The sequence below is a fragment of the Canis aureus genome, chromosome 4 (assembly GCF_053574225.1).
Source record: "Canis aureus isolate CA01 chromosome 4, VMU_Caureus_v.1.0, whole genome shotgun sequence".
Lineage (NCBI taxonomy): Eukaryota > Metazoa > Chordata > Mammalia > Carnivora > Canidae > Canis > Canis aureus.
Genome location: NC_135614.1, coordinates 5138593 through 5159640, shown reverse-complemented (window position 1 = coordinate 5159640; position 21048 = coordinate 5138593). Strand labels below are relative to the sequence as shown.

General features: G+C 43.4%; 2 protein-coding genes across 5 annotated transcripts in view; one reads left to right on the top strand and one right to left on the bottom strand.

The window, feature by feature from the left end:
* Positions 1-21048, bottom strand: part of ERO1B (endoplasmic reticulum oxidoreductase 1 beta) — a 108628-nt gene that overhangs the window by 57946 nt on the left and 29634 nt on the right. For 2 of the 4 annotated variants that reach the window (XM_077894404.1, XM_077894405.1), the window contains exon 1: positions 1833-1989. The exons of 1 other annotated variant lie outside the window; for it this stretch is intronic. In XM_077894404.1, the coding sequence (XP_077750530.1) occupies positions 1833-1934 (102 nt within the window). In that variant the 5' untranslated portion in view covers positions 1935-1989. Of the gene's footprint in view, positions 1-1209; positions 1408-1832; positions 1990-21048 lie in introns of those variants that run through there. One more of the 4 variants, XM_077894406.1, reaches the window with a different exon arrangement.
* Positions 2414-21048, top strand: part of EDARADD (EDAR associated via death domain) — a 149974-nt gene continuing 131339 nt past the window's right edge. The window contains exon 1 of the mRNA XM_077894413.1: positions 2414-2914. The gene's annotated coding sequence lies outside the window, so the exon portion shown is untranslated. The remainder of the gene's footprint in view (positions 2915-21048) is intronic.

Below are 21048 nucleotides of genomic sequence, written 5' to 3'. Positions count from 1 at the left end.
GTGTGATATTAGTCATGTAAGCTTTTTGAACTTCAGTTACCTCAATTGCCCCACTTCTGAGAGACAGATCCAATAAATGAGATAATGTATATTTAAACATGGTAGAGATTAAAAGACCATCTATAATATGGTCCAACACTATATTAGAAAATACCACTGTATCCACTTTTGAGGATTCTTTGGCACAATGCTACTTTGAATATGCACAAATTTTTCATTTTTGAACTATATGTATTCATTTGGACATTAAAAACTACATATATTCATTTGGACATAAAAGTACACATGCAATTATAAAGCGTTTAATGCATGTAATTAGTAGATGAAAAAACTAAAATGAAGCTTCTAGATTGTGGACAAAACATACAATATATGCTATAAAAAGAAAAAATGAGAAAAGTATCCTTTTATAAAAACATGTAAATATATATTCCACCCCAAAACAATCACCCAACCATTCTATTTTAGCTAGAAAATAATTCTGCTAAAGACAATTTGGAAATTTTACTTTTTAAAAGATTTCCACTACTTCAGTGTTTTCTAAGCAGGGTTCAAAAGGTAGTTCAGAGGATAACAGCCTTACAGTTACTTACAAACAAGGCTTGTTTAAAACTGCTGATCCCTGGGTCACATCCAGATCCAGCAAATCAGAACAGGTGGCGGCGGGGCCAGAGAATCTGCATTTGTAACATGTTCACCAATACTAAAACCGAAAGTGTGCCCTTTTTATTTTTACCAAATCATCCATTCAAAAAACATCCACACAAGTAGGCTTTCTGGGATTTAATGCACGACACCGTCAGGCCGTGGAAAAAGTATGTGAATCAAGTCAGAAAAACATGTTTACACAGTTACACTCCGCTTCACCTTTTCCCAGCAATGAGCATTAACTGCTTCAAACGACATCCCCCCTCCTTATCGAACCACCTGAGACTCTTCTTTCTCTTTCTTTCAGCAGTTTTGTCACTTTGCAGCACAGGCTATTCAAATGATACTGTAGAAAAGACGCAAACACCGCTCTCACGGCAAAAGGCTCTGGTTTCCAAAACCCCCGATTTCCGGCGTCCTGAGAACACTTCTGCAATAGAGGTTTCACAGAAGCAATCCCTAAACTCTAATTTACTCTCCAGCCATCACCTGTCTACTGACAGGCCTTGTAAGGCCAGACGCACCCCCCCCCCCGCCCCCCAGTCTCTTACTTGAGCTCACCTGGAGATACCACCTGGCAGACAGGGCACGAGTTGGGAGACAATACAGCATTCCCAGGCAAGGAAGATGCCGGAGCAAGGGCAGACACCGAGGGGCCCCCTCGTCCGAAAGTTCCAGGAAGTGGAGTCTCGCCGCCTCCCCTGAGCACTCCACTTCTGCGGGGCGTGGGCACCGGCATGGGCACCGGCACCGGCACCGGCACCCGCATCCCCCTCCCCGCCCGCCCGCCCGCCCGCCCGCCGCCGAGGGCTTCACTTCGACGCGTGCTCTCCTCCCAAAGCAGCTGACGGCGCTTTCATTCCGTCTCACCTCCCGCCACACTCCCAGCCGCTAAAAGACCAGCAGGAAAAGCGAAAACACCTCAGGGGACCGTCACCATCTTCCTCTTTTTACTGCCGTCGCCCCACGAGCGTCGCCAGGCCCAGGCCCGCACCCAGGCTCGCAGACGCGTCCTGGACGTGACGGCTCGGGGTCCGGCCCCCGCCTCTCCGCCCCCCCGACGCCCCTCGGGCTGGCCCCGGCCCTCCCCGCGCCCGGCCGCGGCCCGGCCGCCGCCGCCGCCGCCGCCGCCGCAGCCGCGGGCGTTCGTCCCGGCGTCCCCGCCCCGCCAGCCCTCGGCTCACCTGGGCCTCGACGACGCTCGGGAGGAAGCTCAGGGTGAGCAGCAGCTGCGCCGCGGCCGCCGCCCCCTGCCCGGCGCCGGCCGGCCGGGCCCCCGGGCGCATGCTGGCCTCTCCCCGCAGCGCGGCCGGCCGGGCCCTCGGGGCGGGGGAGCGGCGGGCGGCCCAGGCGACGACGCGAGGGGACGGCTCCCGGCGGCCGACAGGCTCCAGGGCCGGAGGTGCGCACGCGGCCCGAGGCGGGGGCCGCTCTCGCCGGCTCCCGGCAGCTGCGAGTGAGGAGGAGAGCCGAGCGCCCCCACTGCATCCCCTGGGCGGCCCCGCCCCCGGCTTCCCCTTCGCCGGCCACGCCCCCTCCGAGCGCGGGGCCTTGTGGGAGTTGTGGTCCCGCGCTGCCGCGAGCCGGGCCCCTGGCGGAAGGCGGGGCCGGCGGCGCGGGGCTCTCGGGAACTACAGCCGCGGAGGCCGCTCCGCCTCCCCGGGGCCTCGGGCTCCTCCGCGGCCAATGAGGCCGGACCACGCGGGCTTCCAAAACAAGCGGCGGGGCGGGCGGGGCGCGCGGGGCGCGCGGGGCGCCCTCCCCCGGCAGTTGCTCCGGGAAACCTGCGGCGGGTTGTTGCGGTGCAGCTGTTCCCGACACCGCGCAGCCGGGAGGCCCGGGACGCGACCCGAGACGTAGGCAAATAAGGAGCGCGCGCCGCGGGGCCTTGCAGTTCCGGGCCCAAGCGCTGTCTCTGTCTCGGTCAGGGTTCTGTAGCCCCCGATCTGCTGCAAACGCCTGGGATAAGCCCCCTGAGACTTGGAGAGGTGGCCCCGGCTCCACGCCCCAGAGGTGGATGTCATCCTCTTCCTCGTCCCACCCCCTCTCCTCTGTTGAGACAAACATAATACTGCACGTTGAAGAATGGGAACAAGCCCAAAAGTCTGTAATAATGTATGGGAATGGAGATAAACGCACGCAAGAGCTTGGAGCGATACAGACGGGGTTCAGCTCCCACCTCTAAAACATCCCACTGCTACGGGTGCCACGTGGCTCCGGACGGACTTCAGTTACTTGACCCCTGTGAACCTCGATTTGCTCATCTGTAAGTGAACGCTGTTTGAGGCTTATATTCGATGACACACACAAATGGCTTCGTATGGTGCCTAGCACAAAGGATGTGTTCAGTCAATGGTAGCTGCGATTCGTTTTATTAATAGCCTTGATTTCTAGAAAACTAGCAATACATCAATTTACCTTTATGTAGTGTGTATTAGTTTCTTGTTACTTCTATAACAAATGACCTAAATTTAGTGGCTTAAAACGAAACAAACTTATTGTCTTAGAGTTCTGAAGATCAGAAGTCCAAATTAGATCAGCAGGGCTGCATTTCTTCTAAAGGCGTTAGGGGACACAACTTCTAGAAGCCACCTGCATTCCTTAGCTCATAAATGTGCACCACATTGTCACATCTTCACTCTCTCCACTTCCATTGAAACGTGTCTTCTCTTGCTGACCCTTATAAAGGTCTGCCTCCCTCTTATAAAGACCTCGTGATTACCTGGGGCTCACCCAAATAATCCAGTATGATCTCCCGACCTCAAAATTCTTTTTTTTTTTTTCCCTAGAGACAGAGCTTGTTTATTGGGTAAGTGGTTATGTGCCAGCCCCCGAAATTCTTCATTACATCTGTAAAGTCGTTTTTGCCATATAGGGTAAACACACAGGTTCTGGAGATTAGGGTGTGTACGTTTTTGGGGAACATTAATCAGCCAACGCAAACTGTGTTAGACCTTTCTGCACATTTTCATCATTTGAGGGGCCTATGCAAAATGAAAATGCAAGATCCTGGTGTAAAAAATACTAAGAGTTTCAAGACAGTGACAGCAGAGCATTAAACCAAGTGCAGGGCCCTTCTAAGTACAGAACCTTGTGTGACCCCACAGATAGCATGCCCAGAAGCCAGCTTCATCAGTCCTCTTCCTCTTTGGCAGCTTAAAAGCAAACGAATTTTTGCTTGACTTTTCCAACTACTTTTCCATGTTTCTTCTTCCTTTATTTACCAAATCTCTATTTTCTATCCTCCCATTTCCTTCTGTTCCTCATGTAAATGTGCTCTGTCTCCGTCCTTCTACTAAAGCTTTCTCTTATCAAATCCAGTGGAGATTAGGGTTTTTTTTCCTCAAGATTCCTCATCTCTGCACTGCATTTGATTTTATTGATAACACATATTTTGTGGGATTATGTTATTAAACAATCCTGGAAATTTTTGTGCCATGGTTTTTTAAAAAGCGTAGATTATAAATATTCTTATTATAAAATCTCAAGTCCTTTAAAGGACGTTTAATTTCAACTCCTCTAGCACTTGGATATCCAGCGTGGCATCCACAGCCTGTAGTTAGAACCCTTCTAGATTTGTCACTGCAGAACAATTTGAGAGGCCAGTAGATGGAAGGAGGAAATTGGTCACAGAACTCCAGTGCGGGGGTCTGATAGCTATTGTCTTCCTGGTTACCTAACCCAGAAAAGTAACAGCAACAATACTCCCATTCATTTCCTGCTCAGGTGCCTGACACAAACCTTCTGGGCGCAATGGGTTTTTTTCTTGGTGAGTGAAATTAGAAATTGTAGGTATTTGGCATGAGATATGGTGCACCCAAATGCATTCTCCTAATGACATCTGCCAGGATCTTACTGTTAATTATTACAAGTGCTATAAGAGGGGTTGGGTGTTTTTTTTTTTGTCAACAGACTGCTCCTTTTGTTCTCTCACCCTGGTCTCTTTGTATACCTTTTCTTTCCCTAAAATCCACCGCACTGAAACCAGCGCTGTGCAAGGTGCCAGTGATGTCACCCCTGCTTCCTGCAGAGTTCCACAATGATGCTGGATTTGAACCTTTCCATCTCTAATGCTGTGGCTGGAAGTTGTAATAGAGGAAAGAAAGTACAGACTTTAATCCTCATTGGTTGAAAGCCACAAAAACCAGCCCTGCTAAACTTTTTTAGAAAAGAATAACAAATGACAAAGATGTAGAATAGCTCACAGTACCAAGGAATATTTCACCGCTTAGGGCTCCAGAAAGGCAAGTTCATCAGGACAGCATTCAGGGACGCTAAGCGAGTCTTTTCCAGGGCACTGCCATCGGACCAACCCATCAATGCCAGTTGCATTTCATCCTTTGTTCTTCCAATAAAAATTCACATTTCTTCTAGAATTTAGCTCAAGGGAGGGAGCAAACCCCTTGATTGCCAACCCAACAAGTCTAGAGGGAATGAGCAAGAGGTAGTTATACAAATGAACAATGAGCACTACTACCTTCAATTTTTAATAGAAAGGGAAGAGGGGACCTGGGTGGCTCAGTAAATTGAGCTCTGGTTCTTGATTTTGACTCAGGTAGTTATCTCAGGGTCCTGAGATAGAGCCATACAGTGGCTCCCCACTGGGCTTGGAGCTGGCTTGAGATTTTCCCTCTCCTCTCCCTCTGCCCCACTGCTTGTGCATGAGTGCCACTCTCTAAATAAATAAACAAGCAAACAAAACAATAAAATCATTTAAAAAATTAGAAAGGGACACTGGTCAGACATGACCCTTCAGTTGTGGCACTCCACTTGCACTTACATTTTTTTTTTTTAACTTCAGTTTATATTCCCACATTAAGTCACCACAAGTATCTTGTGTGGAACACCAAAAAGTACACATTAGGGGGACACCTGGGTGGCTCATTGGTTGTGCATCTGCCTTCAGTTCAGGGCATGATCCCAGAGTCCCACGATGGAGTCCCATATTGGGCTCCCTGCATGGAGCCTGCTTCTCCCTCTCTCTCTGTCTCTGCCTCTCTCTGTGTGTGTCTCTCATAATAAATAAATAAAATCTTAAAAAAAAAAAGTACACATTAGGACACTGGCAGCCCAGAAACAGCAACAATTTGCCTATTGTAGTTTACATGATTTATGATTTACCAACCGCACCTGGATTAGATTGACCTAATTGTCTGGAACTAACATATTTTACAATTGACCACATTTTTCGAATGCAAGAATTTATGGGCCTCTGAAATCTCTTAATCTGAGGAAGGTCAGGGCCAGCTCTGGAGCCAGTAAGTACAACGGCCTCATTGCAAACAATGATAATTTATCATTGATTTGGTTGGGAAAGATTATGGGAAAGGGCTAACCAGGAGGAACCATCTTAGTATTGATGTTAATTCCACTAGGGCTAGCCATGACGCTATTTCCTATGTGGGACAAGGACAACCTATGTGCTTCGGGTTTTCAATGAACAGTGTCAAAATGTGCTTAAGGTTAATCTTATTTGTATCTGAAATGTAAGCACACTGACAACATGCACAAAGATGTATATTTGTTGCAGATTCTCTCAATTTTGCTCTCAAATACAAATGATTCCTCATCCCTCTTTATCCCTGTTTCCCCTCCTCTCCTTTCCATTCCATATCTCTCTCTTTTCCCAGAGGATGGCCTATCTCGTCCCATAGTCTAGAATGAGTCTTCTAAAGTCCTATCACTGTTCCTACCCATGACATTCATTTAGCACTAACAATCTGCTATTCAGTATTGAGAGTTAGCTTTTCCCATGTATATGCGTATTATAGACATCTGGAGTGAAAAGTTACAGAAGACTCTGTCTTCTTACACTATATTCTGTTTAGTGGCTCAGTTCCCATGAAGAGTAGTTGATAAATATTTGTTGATTGGTCAATATTTCCAACAAGCTCAATTTATCTTAGAAGACATGTCTCTCAGAACCAATCCTGGATGGGGTACCCTTGAGTGTTTCCTGTGGACGGGCTGGGAAGTTGCTTCATTGGACAGGAACATTTCTGGAGAAGGCATTAAGATAAGTGGCAGCATTTCATTAAGGCAAGGTATTACAGAACCTCAAACAGAGGTGTATTTGGGCACCATCAAAAAGACAGTGGAGAGGGCAACCCAGGTGGCTCAGTGGTTCAGGGTGTGATCCTGGAGACCCAGGATGGAGTCCCACGTCAGGATCCCTGCATGGAGCCTGCTTCTCCCTCTGCCTGTGCCTCTGCCTCTCTCTCTCTCTCTCTCTCTCTCTGGTGAATTGATAAATAAAATCTTAAAAAAAAAAAAAAGACAGTGGAGAGTAACCGACTTGTCAGAAGATTGGTTGAGACCAATTACTGGAAATCCATTACTTTAAGCACTTCGTTTTTTTCTTAAACAGTATTGGAAATGTCTGTACTCATGGTTGTTGAAGCAATGTCTTGAGCAGATTACTGTGATGTTTAAGAGATTTTTGTGAGTTAACAAAACCACACTAAGTCTTTAGGTTTCCAAGATACCATTCAAATGTATTGTGTTTCCTTGATGATTTTTTGGCTTGGTGAACTTGTGACTTCTAGTGAAGGAAATCGTTGATGAATGGTTCTAAATAAAAGTCAAGGTAATGGGGTGGAAATTTAATAACATCAGTAATTTTCGCTTCTGATAGCAAGCTGGATTGTGATTAATGAAACTGCTGAGTAGTGGCAATCTGTTGTGTTTAAACAAGTGTATTTGCAGATAGCACTGGTGTGTTAACAACCTGCCACAGCAATTTTGTTAAAAGTGGATTTCCACCTGTAACTTAGTTATAAAGGGAATTTTTTATGTGGCGATAGGGTTTCTGAATTTTACTGAGAATATTTCTTCCCCTGTTCTTTTGACAGGAAGAGGGATTAAAAGTAATTAAAATGAAAGAACTTGGCTGGCCTGTGGCATGCTATTAATTACCTACCAAAAGCATTCACTGTTTTTCTTTAATATTTACTCAGCTGTGACATACTCAAGAATTTCACTTAAGAGCATTTAAACTGATAAACTTGAGTAAGTTAGAATTATTTCCATTTCTAAAAGAGTTTACATGGAGATATATGCAGTTTGGATAAAACCTTTTATGTAACAAACATATGGCATTATGCTGGAAGTTAACATACAATGTGATCAGAGGTATAATCTATTAAAGGTAAGTAATTGGGAAAACTAGAATAATCATTTTGCCAATTTCACATCCCTACCTAATTTCTATAATGCAAATGACTTCATATAATCACAAAGTTCTATGGCACCTGCCTGCACATTAGGACTATCTATCTGCCTTGAGTCCAGCTCCTACTCCAGTCCACTCTGCATAGGGTCCAGGGCACATCACATGAGGGCAAACGCTGTGAATGTTCTTATAATGTGAGAACAGGGACTCCTGGGTGGCTCAGCGGTTAAGCACCTGCCTTCAGCTCAGGGTGTGATCCTGGAGTCCTGGGATCAAGTCCCACATCAGGCCCCCTGTATGGAGCCTGCTTCTCCCTCTGCCTATGTCTGCCTCTCTCTCTGTGTGTCTCCCATGAATAAATAAAATCTTTTTTAAAAATTAAAAAAAAATTTTAATGTGAAAACAAACATTACAGGAAGTAGAGAGGGACAAGGTCTTGGAAATGGTGAGGGCAAGTAGAGAAAGGCAGAGAAGGTTGTAGGTGGTCATAAGTGGCTGCTGGAAGTGTTTCTGTGTTGGTGCTGACTGAGTTTTTTCTTGATGTCAGTCTGTTCCCATGCAATCATTGGAACCCCAAGAAGTTTCATTTTTCCAATCTCATTTGCTTTTTCCGAGTTCAATCAAACATGTATATTGAGTCCAGCCAGTTGCTTCATCTTTGCTTTGTCCTGCTGCCTCTCTTCCAAGGGTCACATTCACACTTCCTCCCTCATTGCTGCCTCACTGGCTTCTCTTCCCCATTACCTCCCCCGCTAGAATCTGGTTTTTATTGTGTAGGATCCCTTCCTCCTGTGCATCATCCTCTTTCACTTGCCAACATCTTGATTCAGATTTGGATCCCATTTGGCCTTAATGGAATCACATACTTGCTGGTTTCCATTTTGTATTAGTTTCTTTCTTCTGTTTAGGGACTTCTGATGATCTCTTATAGATGCACAGACTTCAAGGATCTTCTCCTTCAACTTGAGCAAGATGTCCATCTCGCATTTAGAATGTTACATAAAACCCTGTGCTCTTTTCTGGAGGAAAAAAAAAACAAGCATAACATATATTCTGTAAGGCACTGTAAGTGTCAGGCTCTGCATGAGCATGAAGTCTGCTTGGGATTCTCTCTCCCTCTCCCTCTGCCTCCCCCCACCATTAAATAAATCTTTTAAAAAAATAAAACTAGGGATCCCTGGGTGGCACAGCGGTTTGGCGCCTGCCTTTGGCCCAGGGCGCGATCCTAGAGACCCAGGATCGAATCCCACGTCGGGCTCCCAGTGCATGAAGCCTGCTTCTCCCTCTGCCTGTGTCTCTGCCTCTCTCTCTCTCTCTGTGACTATCATAAATAAATAAAAATTAAAAAAAAATTAAAAAAAATAAAACTACAATTTCTTAGAAAATACTACCAATTTTTACCAAGCTGGGTAATAAAACAATCAGAGAACACTAAGAAAATATTCAGTTATTTTAAAGATAACTTTACAATTACTTGAGGGAATCTTTCTCCCAATTTTCAGGTTGTTTTTAAAATCTCATGCTCCTAGTCTGTGGTGCTTTTTTCAGACATTCCTGGATTTAGCATATAACTAAATGAGAGTGATTCTTCACTGTACAAAATTATTTAGCAAAGAAGTTCTCTTATCAAATGCCTTCATTGCACTATTTTAATTGCCATGTATAAAAATTTACTAATTTATCAAGAATGGCTCTAAGATTTTTAATGACAAGAGAACGCTTTGGAAATTACAAGTCCTGCTTATTCAAAAACCTGTGTTTACATCTGAAAGCTTTGTGAAATTATTTTTTAATAGAGCAGTTTTAGGCTCACAGCAAAATTGAGTGGGGAAAAAAAAGTTCCCATATACGCCTTCCACCAACCTGCATGGTCTCCTGTATTATCAACATCTCTTATCAGAATGGTACATTTGTTACAATCTAAACCAACATTGACACATTATTAACATCCAAAGCTGTTAGCTTATATTAGGGTTTATATTTTTTGTGTTGTACGGTCTGTAAGTTTTGACAGATGTGTAATAACACGTATCTACCCTTGTACTATAATATGCTATAGTATCACTGCCTTAAAAATCCCTGTGCGGGCAGCCCCGGTGGCGCAGCGGTTTAGCGCCGCCTGCAGCCCAGGGCGTGATCCTGGAGACCCTTGATCGAGTCCCACGTCAGGCTCTCTGTATGATGCCTGCTTCTCCCTCTGCCTGTGTCTCTGCCTCGCTCTCTCTGTCTCTATGAATAAATAAATAAAATCTTAAAAAAAAAAATCCTGTGCTCAGGGGCGCCTGGGAGGCTCAGTCAGTTGAGCATCTGACTTCGGCTCAGGTCATGATCTCAGGGTCCTGGGATGGAGCCCACTTTGAGGAAAAAGAGGGGAGTCGGTTTTTCCCTCAGCCCGTCCACCAGCTTGTGTGTGCGCTCTCTCTCTCTCAAATAAATAAATCATATCTTTAAAAAAAACAATCCCATGCTCCATCTATTCATTCCTCTCTCCCCAGTCCAATCATTTTTTAATAAACTCTCCTTCCCCAAGGTGCATGTCACAAATGGAAAAACCCATATCAGTCGGAATTAATTCTAACCATGTAGAATAAAACAAAATGAAACCTCAAACCTCATTAACCTGAAGTGGTTTCTCTTCACTTTGCATGATGTGATTTCAAGAGAAAAAATAAAGATGCGTGGTGGGGTCCAGTTATCTTAACTCAACATTAATGATTATCAACTCAATTTTCTGGCCAAAATTATGAAGCCGGGGGGTAGAATTTCAAATGTAGCAATTTGGCTATCTTGCACTAAGCCAGAGACAAGCGAAGTGTCTGTAGCACTGTCAAGGTTATGGAAGAAAATAAAGATAGAGGACCTTCCTTTGGGATAGCACCCTGTAGCTTAGACTCCCCACATCCTTCTGCACTCTCATCTGTCAGGTGACTAGTGCTTCATACCAGATGCTGAGGATTCTCTGTACCTCAACCTACTACACAAGCTTTGTGCTATCTACATGTCCCATTTTATATCTATGTAAAAAAAAAAAAACTAATTCTGATTTATATTTTTTGAGTAACAACTAGAAAATCTCTTGACTGTCCTGAAAAGTAATTTTTAAATAGAAAGCTACTAATGTGTTCTTGTTGATTAATTTGTATGATGGAGAAGAGCAAAGTAGTTACTTCCCCTGGCACTGGAGCTATATAGACCACCACTGGGCAGGGGAGTTATAAGGGAGTCGAAGCATCAAATGAATCATTAGACCTGGTGATTTCTTAGTTTTTCAATCCTGACTTTCAGTGATTCCACCTAAAAAATAGAGCCTTTTTTTCAACCAATGAACAAACAAAAAGCCTTTTGCTAACATCATTTAAACATTTTAGAATTATCCCTTCTAATTTTCAGTATGAGCATCAGTATTAGCAATTCAGCAAATGGCCATTATCCTGTGTTCCCACATTTAATATCTTGAACTAGAAAGTAACTATAAATTGCAAATTGAGTGAATGGAGCAATCAGTAGCCGTATATTATCAATTTTTGAAATAGACTAGACTACATATACTAATGCCGAAGAAACAGGAAGTACACTTTGAAAAAAAATAGCAAGAAAAAACTTTCTGACTCAAAGATCTAAACAACTAGCTGATGTTTAGATAAAAAGAACTAATTATTGTGGGGATATCTTAATAGAGTTGATTGCTAAGGAAACACTTTATAGCACCTAGAAAACAGTGTCAGAAAGAACTATTTGAGAGAAAAGCTGCCACACTGTCTTGGAATATTAGTACATCATTTGTCTCAATGTTCATGGCAATAGCATTAGCAACATAAGGACTTTTCAGATTATGAAGATAGCCTTTTCATCCCAGAATGAGTACATCCCCTATGGCTATCTTTGTATTAAGAAAAAGAAGTATGTTAGCCAGAATTTTTATTTCATTCACAGAAATCATACAGAAACCAAAGCATAGGCATGTCCCCCACCCCCTCACCTATCCACCAGCCTGCATCTGCCTTTCCTCCTTTGCCCCCCCCTCACACCCCAGCTATGTTCCCTTTGCCAACCAAAGGGCATTGTTCCAAAAATTCACTCATTGTGTTCTGCAGATGGATTCCATCAATATGGAAAAACATATTGTAAGTACTCCCATCTTTTAAAAACACTTTCTTGACCTTATTTCTGCCATGCCTTTCTTTTTCCAGAACACTCCTTAAAATAGTTATCTTATTTGCTGTGTCCATTTCTGCTCCTCCTGTTCTCTCATTAACCCACTTTAATTAAGTGTTTGCCCCCACTGCCCCACCAAAACTGCTCTTATGGAAGCTCCCCAGAGACTTCTATATTGCTAAATCCAAGGTAAATTCTCAGTTCTCATTTACCTGATCTAAAGCAGCATTTGGCACTGCTGAGCACCTTCTTGAAACACTTTCTTCACCTGACTTCCCTGGTTTTGCTCCTCCCCTTAGTTTCTTTCCTTTCAGTCTTTTTTGCTGGTTCACCCTCATTTCCGTGGCCTCTAAATATGGCCTTCTGGGGGTATCTAGGCAGCTCAATCAGTTAATACTCCAGACTCCAACTCTTGATCTCAGCTCAGTGTATGATCTCAGGGTTGTGAAATGAAGCCCTATGTCAGACTCCAAGCTCAGTGGGGAGCCTCTTGAGATTCTCTCTCTCCCCTCCCTCTGCCCCTCCTTCCCTCCCTGCCCCCACACATGTGCACACTCTCTCTCTTTCTCAAATGAATAAACAGATCTTTAAATATGGCCTTCTTTTATTATTTACTCACTCCCTTGGTGATTTCTTCCCATCACTTTGAATGCTGTCATATGTTAGTGGCTCCCAAATTTCTAGCTCTAGCTTAGACCTCTGCATCCAATTGCAGACACATGTCCACCTGCCCCCTTGACACATTCGCTATGCTAATAAGCATCCTGCTCCAATGTGCTCCTCTTAACATCTCCATGTTGCAGGATATGGCAACCCCCTACTTCCAGTGAGTCAGCCCCAAATTCTTGATGTTTTTATCTTCTTTCTTTCTTTCTCTCTTTCTTTCTTTCTTTCTTTCTTTCTTTCTTTCTTTCTTTCTTTCTTTTCTTTCTTCCTTCCTTCCTTCCTTCCTTCCTTCCTTCCTTCCTCCTTCCCTCCCTCCCTCCCTCCCTCTTTCTCTCTCTCTCTCTCTTTCTTTCTTTCTTTCTTTCGTTCTTTCTTTCTCACCCCACTCTGGTCCAATAGCAAATCCTACTGCTCTTTCTTGGAAATACATCCAGAATCTGATCACCCTCTCACCATTCCCACCACTGCCACTGCCCTAGTTCCAGCCACCATCATTTTCTCATACGGATTACTGCAAAAGCCACCTAACTGGTCCTCCTGATGCTTCTTTCCTTACCTGGCTTTAATTTTTTCTCAACATCATAGCACTTTTGTTAAAACATGCACCAGATCATGTCATTCCTCTGCTTATAACACTTCGCTCCCCATAAAAGCCTGTGTGTTTACAGTGACCTCATGTGATCTGACCCTCATTATTCTCTAACCTCATCTCTATTTATTTTATCCTTAGTGAGTTCATCTTCAACCAGATTTGCTTCCTTGCTGTTCTTCAAACATACTGAGCGAGCTTCCAACATCCTTTGCAACTTCTGTTCTTTGCTGGCACATTCTCCTTCCAATACTAAATATCTACATGGCCTGCTCCTCAACCTTCTTCAGATACTTAAAATTTAACTCCTCAGTGAGCCTTCTATGCCTAGAATTGTAATTCCCCCTGCCCAGATACTTCCTCTCTTTTCTCTGCTGTATTTTCCCCTTAGCACTATTTTTTTTTAATTTTTATTTATTTATTTATGATAGTCACACACACACAGAGAGAGAGAGGCAGAGGGAGAAGCAGGCTCCATGCACCGGGAGCCCGACGTGGGATTCGATCCCGGATCTCCAGGATCGCGCCCTGGGCCAAAGGCAGGCGCCAAACCACTGCGCCACCCAGGGATCCCCCCTTAGCACTATTTTAAAATAGGATCTGTTTTATTTATCTTGCTTATTTACTTTCTTTTCCAGTAAAAAAGTAACATTTGTCCTCTGCTATATCCTCCACATACAGAACAGCACCTGACACATAGTAGTCACTCAATAACTATTTGTTGAACAGATGAGTTAACAGTGTAGACCTTATTCCAAGTATTTTGTAACCCATAACACATAAATTTCCTACCATCCTAATTTATAAAAATAAGCTTGTGAGCAGTTAGGATAATACAATTGCCCTGGCCGAGGATGAGAGTAGGGTTCCTGTTTAGAGTAGCTAAAACGATGTATTGGAACAAATAGTGAGAGCAACCCATGAATGATTTGTCTGGTACTCCAAGTTATGGGGGAGTGCCAAGGGAAGGTACTGTGCAAGGTAGTTTTACTATTGCTGGTTCTGACTCAGTAAGTTAATTACCCAATGTTGTATAATTTGTTCTTTAATACACGACTAATGATTCCCTACTGCACTTCTCCTGCTTCTCTCCTAGAGGGGACTCATGTGGTGGACACACAAATGGAGTCAGGCAGAAAAGGAAGAGTCGCAAAAGTCCAAATGACCCATGAAACATAGTGCCTTTTGCAAAAATCACTCAGCCTGCTAATGGTTTTTATATAGTGCAAAACTGATCCAGACACAGATGTCTCCAATTCTAACCTTCCTTTTCAACCTTTAGCGAACAGGAAAACATCTCCTGTAGGCATACTTACCTATTCCACATTTGTGTCTTAGTGTGAAATCAATAGAAATCTACCCAAACAGGTTTAAGCAAGGAGGGATGTATCTCAAGGATGCAGGAGGGGCTCACGGACCACCAGAGCAAGGAAGCAGCTATGCGCTGTAAGGATAAACTGGAATTAGGGACCTCAGATTCTTCGGGAACCTCAATGTTTCTCACCTCTCTGCCCTTTTCTGACTGTCAACTCTTGTTTTTCACTACACAGCAGCTTTCTCTGCTTATCATCCCATATACACAAACCATGGCAGAAACCCTTTCTCTAAGATTTACTTCTCATCCTCTTTAGAATGAGGATAGAATCTCTTGGTCCCAATTCAAAATTTCCAGAAACTGCCGGATCCAGGTACCCCCACCTCCGAATCACCATATTTGTATGGACATAGTATGGGACCCAGGAAATTTAACAAAAATCCCCTACCCCTGGACAAGCAGAGCAGGACTAACTCCATTTTGTGCTACATCCACCACCTCCCCTATGACCCCCACAGGACCTGCTTATGGCTTAAGGCGCTGCCCCACCCTAGGCGAGCCGCTGGGCACACCCTAATGGGAAATGGGCTCATGACAATGTAACCCTGCCTTGTGCCCGCCAAAACTGCGCCTGGATTCTGACCAAAGTAATAGGCCAGCTCAAGTGGATCCTATAGGGTAAGGTGTCATTCAATGGGCCACCTGCGTGTGGACCGACATGACTGTGCAACTTTCTGCATATCCCTTGGGCCACTGGCCCCTATAAAGCTGCTGCGCCTCTTAGTCTCGGGGTCCAAGTCCCTGCTCCGCTGTGTCGGGTGCACTTGGACCCAGGCTCGAGCTTGTAAATAAACCCTCGTGTGTTTGCATCGGTGCCGGCTCCTCGGTGGTTTCTCGGATTCGCGATCTTGGGCACAACACATAGATACTTTTATTTGAACTGGATGGACGACAGTGAACAGTTGCCAGAGCATTTGGGAGCCAGCAAAGAGTCAGCTGTTTGAGGCAACCCAGCAGATAGCCACTATATTTAGGCTTCATGGGCATTCACAAAAAAATATTACATTTGTAACACTACCTTTTCTCCTACCTCTCAGCTCAGGGTCAGTCTGAGGTTACATAAGGAAGGGAGTGGGATTCAAAACGAAGAGACAACTTTAGGCTCAGTAAGTATATGCAAGGATCATGCCTGACTTGGTCATCACTGAATCCGCATTTACAGCATCACACCGGTGTAAGGACTCTGTTAATGTTATCCTGTGACTATTACAGTAACAAATGAGTGTTGTTGTTGTTGTTGAGTACTCAACAAAACTCATTGAATACTGTGGATGTGAAAGGGGAAGAAAAGAGTTACAGTGTGTCTTCAATAAAAGCCTTGGATGAGGGGCAGCCCGGGTGGCTCAGCGGTTTAGCACTGCCTTCAGCACAGAGCGTGATCCTGGAGACTAGGGATCGAGTCCCACCTCGAGCAGCCTGCATGGAGCCTGCTTCTCCCTCTGCCTGTGTCTCTGCCTCTCTCTCTCTCTGTCATGAATAAATAAATAAAATCTTAAAATAAAATAAAAAAATCCTTGGATGGCACAGATATTTTCATTTCTGTGACCTCGTTATAGGACCAAAAAATGTTGTGGTGGTAGCAACTGACAATAGCCAGGAGGATTATTTGGGCTCATTGCAAGAGAAGAAGAGAAATTAAACAAATAAATAGCTAAATAAAGAGGATCCGTATGACATAAGCCAACAACCCTAAATGGACTTGGCAACCACGAGTCCCTTACATCCATGAAATCAGCCCATCCAGAAATGGCCAGGATGTCAACGTCTCTAATTATTTCAACCTGTGTTTGTAGTCTGGGATAGGATTTGCAACCATGGCAATCTTGTATGTGTCCTTATCACAATAAACAGACATCTGAAAGGAGGTCAACTATCACTGGTGGTTACTCTTGGCTTAATATCCCTCTTGTGTTTGACACATTAACAGAAACAGTAACAAGAACAACACACCCTTGTTTTACTTGGTGGAGAACAGGAGCTCCTACCAGGAATTAGCTCTCTGTATCTACTGCTCTTGTGTCACCACGACTTTTTTCTTTCCCCCAAGGGAAACAGAAAGTAGCCAATCTTAACCCAAAGATGGAGAACACTCATGTAATCCAAAAACGACAAAATGAAAACAGGTCTTACACAGTATAAAGCCTGTACTTTATACTGTGAAGAAATTATTCCAAACAATGGACTGGGAACCAAGGAAAATAAAGCTATAAGAGGGCTCAAGAGCTGAAAGCTGGTTGTTGAGTAGAAAACAAAAGAAATTTGTGCTTTGCCCTGAAGCAATTGTAGATAACATCACTATGGTTAGTAGGCTGATGGCGGGATGAAGTAGTCCAACCTCAGGCAACCCATTTAACCAAGACCCTCAAATCCAAGTAAAGTGATTTCATGTTCCTAGTTCTCATCTGCTTCTGGTAAATACAAACTCAAAAGCTCTCTTGAAGGAAAACAACTCTGACCTGGGCAGTCTGGATTCCCGTCTGTTCACTTCAGTCAAATGTAAACTCACAATTTTGAAAAAAATCACCAAACATACATGAATCATCTGGTATCAGTAAAAGTCAGCAGAAACAACAATAACAGATTTATGCCTTGAGATTCCAAGTATGGGAATTATCCAATTCTGGGTAAAAAAAATAACTGTAAGACATGGCTCAAGTATAATCAAAATAAATGAAGACCAAATTTAAAAAATAAATGAACAGTAAAGGACAATTGAAATTGATATTCAAAACAATAACAAAAGAAACATTAAAAATGCAAAATATAGGTGTTGCAGGATTTCTTTTCCTTTAGTGTCAGTGGTTCTTGGTCATGTTGCTTCAAAGTATGAGGAGGGTAGACCAGACAGAGTGTTGGGCAGCAAAGCAAAGTTTATTGAGTGATATTGGAGCAGTTTATTGAGCAATAGTACAAATCTTCCAAAGAGAAAGGGACCCGAGAGGGTTACTAATTTGGCGTTTAAATCTAGGGGTTTGGGGATGCCTGTGACACTCAGTGATTGAGCCTCGGCTCAGGGCGCGATCCCGTGTCCTGGTATAGAGTCTCCATTGGGCTCCCTGCAGGGAATCTGCTGCTCCCTCTACCTTCGTCTCTGCCTCTCTGTCTGTGTCTTTCATGAATAGATAAATAAAATCTCTTTTTAAAAAATCTAGGGGTTTTCATGGGCTCTTTGGTGTTGGCTGTTTTAGTCTCATTAACCCTGCATATTGTGCCTGTCACACAATTAGGTTTTCGGCCATGTGCTCGTCTATCTATCAGATAGTTGTTCTTGTGGGAAAGGGTGGAGGGCTCCATCCAGGGTGGTGGTTCATAGCTTTGCAGAACAAGAGGGTGGTGGCTGCCACTGCCCTGAGGCATGCCCCCCATTCCCAGACCACCAGATCAAGCTCTTTGTTTAAATCCCATTGGCTTTTGAGCTGGCCCCCAGCCTGGGTTAGGACACCCTAGGCCATTCCTTTCCTTTCTATTACATAAAAGTTATAAATCCTGCCAGTAGGAAGACTTAAAGCTGGGGCACTCAGTAAAGCCTAGAATAACAGGATAAGGTCTTTTTCCTTTTTAAAAAAAGATTGATTGATTGATTGATTGATTGATTGATTGAATTAATTAATTAATTTAACAGAGGGAGAGAGCACAGGCAGGAGGAGTGGCAAGCAGAGGCAGAGGCAGAGGGAAAAGCAGACCCCCGGCTGGGAAAAGGCAGAGGCAGAGGGAAAAGCAGGGAGCCCATGTGAGGCTCCATCCCAGGACCCTGGGATCATGACCTGAATTGGAGGCAGATGCTTAACCAACTGACCCACCCAGGCACCCCTGTCTTTTTCCTTTTAAGTGTAGTTGTCCATTAGCACCTAGATCCCTCGTCCCTGCCTGCCTTTCTTCCAACTATCCTCCACCATAAGCAGGGATATTTCAAACTCAAACTAGATTAAAAAGTAAATTAGACACAGATGAAAGAATTAGTTAACTGGAAGATCATTCCGGAAAGATTTCAGCAGAGAAACTAGAAGATGGAGAATATGGGAAACAGGTAAAGACGTGAAATCTACCATGAGGAATTCCACAAACACGAAATCAAAAATGTCAAGAGAAGAGAAAAGGGAAAATGAGAGAAAGGGAATATTCAAGTAGATAGTCACCAGGAATTTTCTCTAAATGATCAAGTCTACCTATCTACAAATGTAAGAGCTCCAGTGCATCTCAAGCAAGATGAATAAAAAGAAACCCACATACAGATGCTTTGCAGTGAAACTACAGAATAGGAAATGAGGGAAAAAAATCTTAAGAGCCATCATGGAGACAAGGCAGATCACTTCTGAAGGTGTAACAGACAATTAAATATGCTGTAGACTTCTCGAAGCTGCAATGTGAGAACAGAGTAGAACAAATAACTTCAAAGTCTGCAAGAAAAATAAGTGACAACCTAGAATTATGTACCATCAAACCTATCTTCCAAAAATGAGGGCAAAGTAATGATATTTTTATATTAAGTAAAGCCAGAAAGATTATCTCTAACAGACACTAAACAACAATAACAACAAAAAATCCTCAGGGACATGGGCGCCTGAGTGGCTCAGTGAGTTAGGCGTCTGACTCTTGATTTCAGCTCAGATCATGATGCGGGTGTCCCAGGGTCCCAGGAACAAGCCCGAATCAAATCGGGCTCCTTGCACAGCAGGGTACCTAGTTGTCTCTCTTCCTCTGCCCCTCCCCTGGCCTATGTGCTCTCTCTCGCTCTGCTCACACTTTCAAATAAATAAATAAAGTATTTTAAAACAACGTATAAACAGGGGGCATCATCCCCGGTGGCTCAGCGGTTTAGCCCAGGACATGATCCCGGAGACATGCAATCAAATCCCATGTCAGGCTCCCTGCATGGAGCCTGCTTCACTCTCTGCCTGTGTCTGTGCCTCTCTCTCTCTCTCTCTCTCATGAATAAATAAATAAAAATATTTTTTTAAAGACGTATAAACAAAGGTCCCCAAAATGAAAATCTGAGAGGCAAAAATAGGTAATCAGTAAATACAAAAATAGATAATCAGTAAATCAGTAAGTCAGTTAATACAAACACACACTACCTGATTCTTCTTTTTTAAATTGCATTGATATCTGTTTAATGAAGAATTTCTTTTTTAAAAAATTTTACTTATTTATTTGAGAGAGAGAGTGTATAAGTTGGGGGAAGCAAAGGGAGAGGGAGCAGCAGACCCCACACTGAGCAGGGAGTCCTACATGAGACTTGATCTAAGTACCCCAAAATAATGATGTGAGCTGAAGATAACAAACTGAGCTACCCAGGCACCCCTAATGAGGAGTTTAAAAAAGACAATAATAGCAAAGAAATTGGGAAGGAGTGACATGTAATGTTCTATTTTTTTTTCTTTTTTTAAAGATTTTATTGATTTATTTGAGAGAGAGTGTGAGCATAAGTGGGGCGTGTGTGGGGGGGTGTTGCAGAGGCAGAGGGAAAAGCAGACTCCCCACTGAGCAAGGAGCCTGATGCAGGGCGATTCCAGAACCCTGGGATCATGACCTGAACCGAAGGCAGATGCTTAATGGACTGAGCCACCCAGGCAACCCAGGGATGTTCTATTTCTTGATCATATGATTACAACAGTAAAGTTACCTTGTGAAAATAAAGGTATACAGTTATGCCTTTTGAAGGCTTGCACTTAATGGAAGATCTTTAAGAAATCTTTAAGATAGCAAACATGCTATCTCAACATCACTCAACATCATGCTCAACATCACTGCTACTGTTTAGCATAGTATTTTGAGGTCCTGATCTACACTATGTTGGAAGTAAAGAGATAAGAGGTGTATTCCTAAATAGATGATGGTCTGAAAAAGAAGAAGAAAAAAGGAAAGATATCCCATGATTGGGATGGAATACATGTATATTACAAAAACATCAATTATCTCCAAATTAATCTCTGAATCTAGTGCCATCTCAAACAAAATTCCGGTTGGATTTTTCTTGAGCAATCAACTAAACTTATTCTAAACTTTATAGATAGACACCCATAAATAATTAAGTCAATTTTTAAAAAGAAAAGAAAGAACTTGCCTTTCTAGGAATTATGACATATTCCAAAGCCATTTAAATGAATTTTAAAATGGTGATAGTAGCCCAAGGAGAGATAAATAGCCCAATGGGACAGAAGAGAGAGCTTTGAGATAGAATATATGCAAATAGAACCAAATATACCATAAAAGCAGTACTATAAATCAATGAAGAAGACAGATTGCTTACTACATGCTGTTGAGAAAACCAGTTGATTATGGAGAAAATTTTAATTATTTCTACACAACACCATACAAAAGAACTCTGGCTGGATTAAATATCTAAATTTGAAAGGCGGGATCCCTGGGTGGCGCAGCGGTTTGGCGCCTGTCTTTGGCCCAGGGCGCGATCCTGGAGACCCGGGATCGAATCCCACGTTGGGC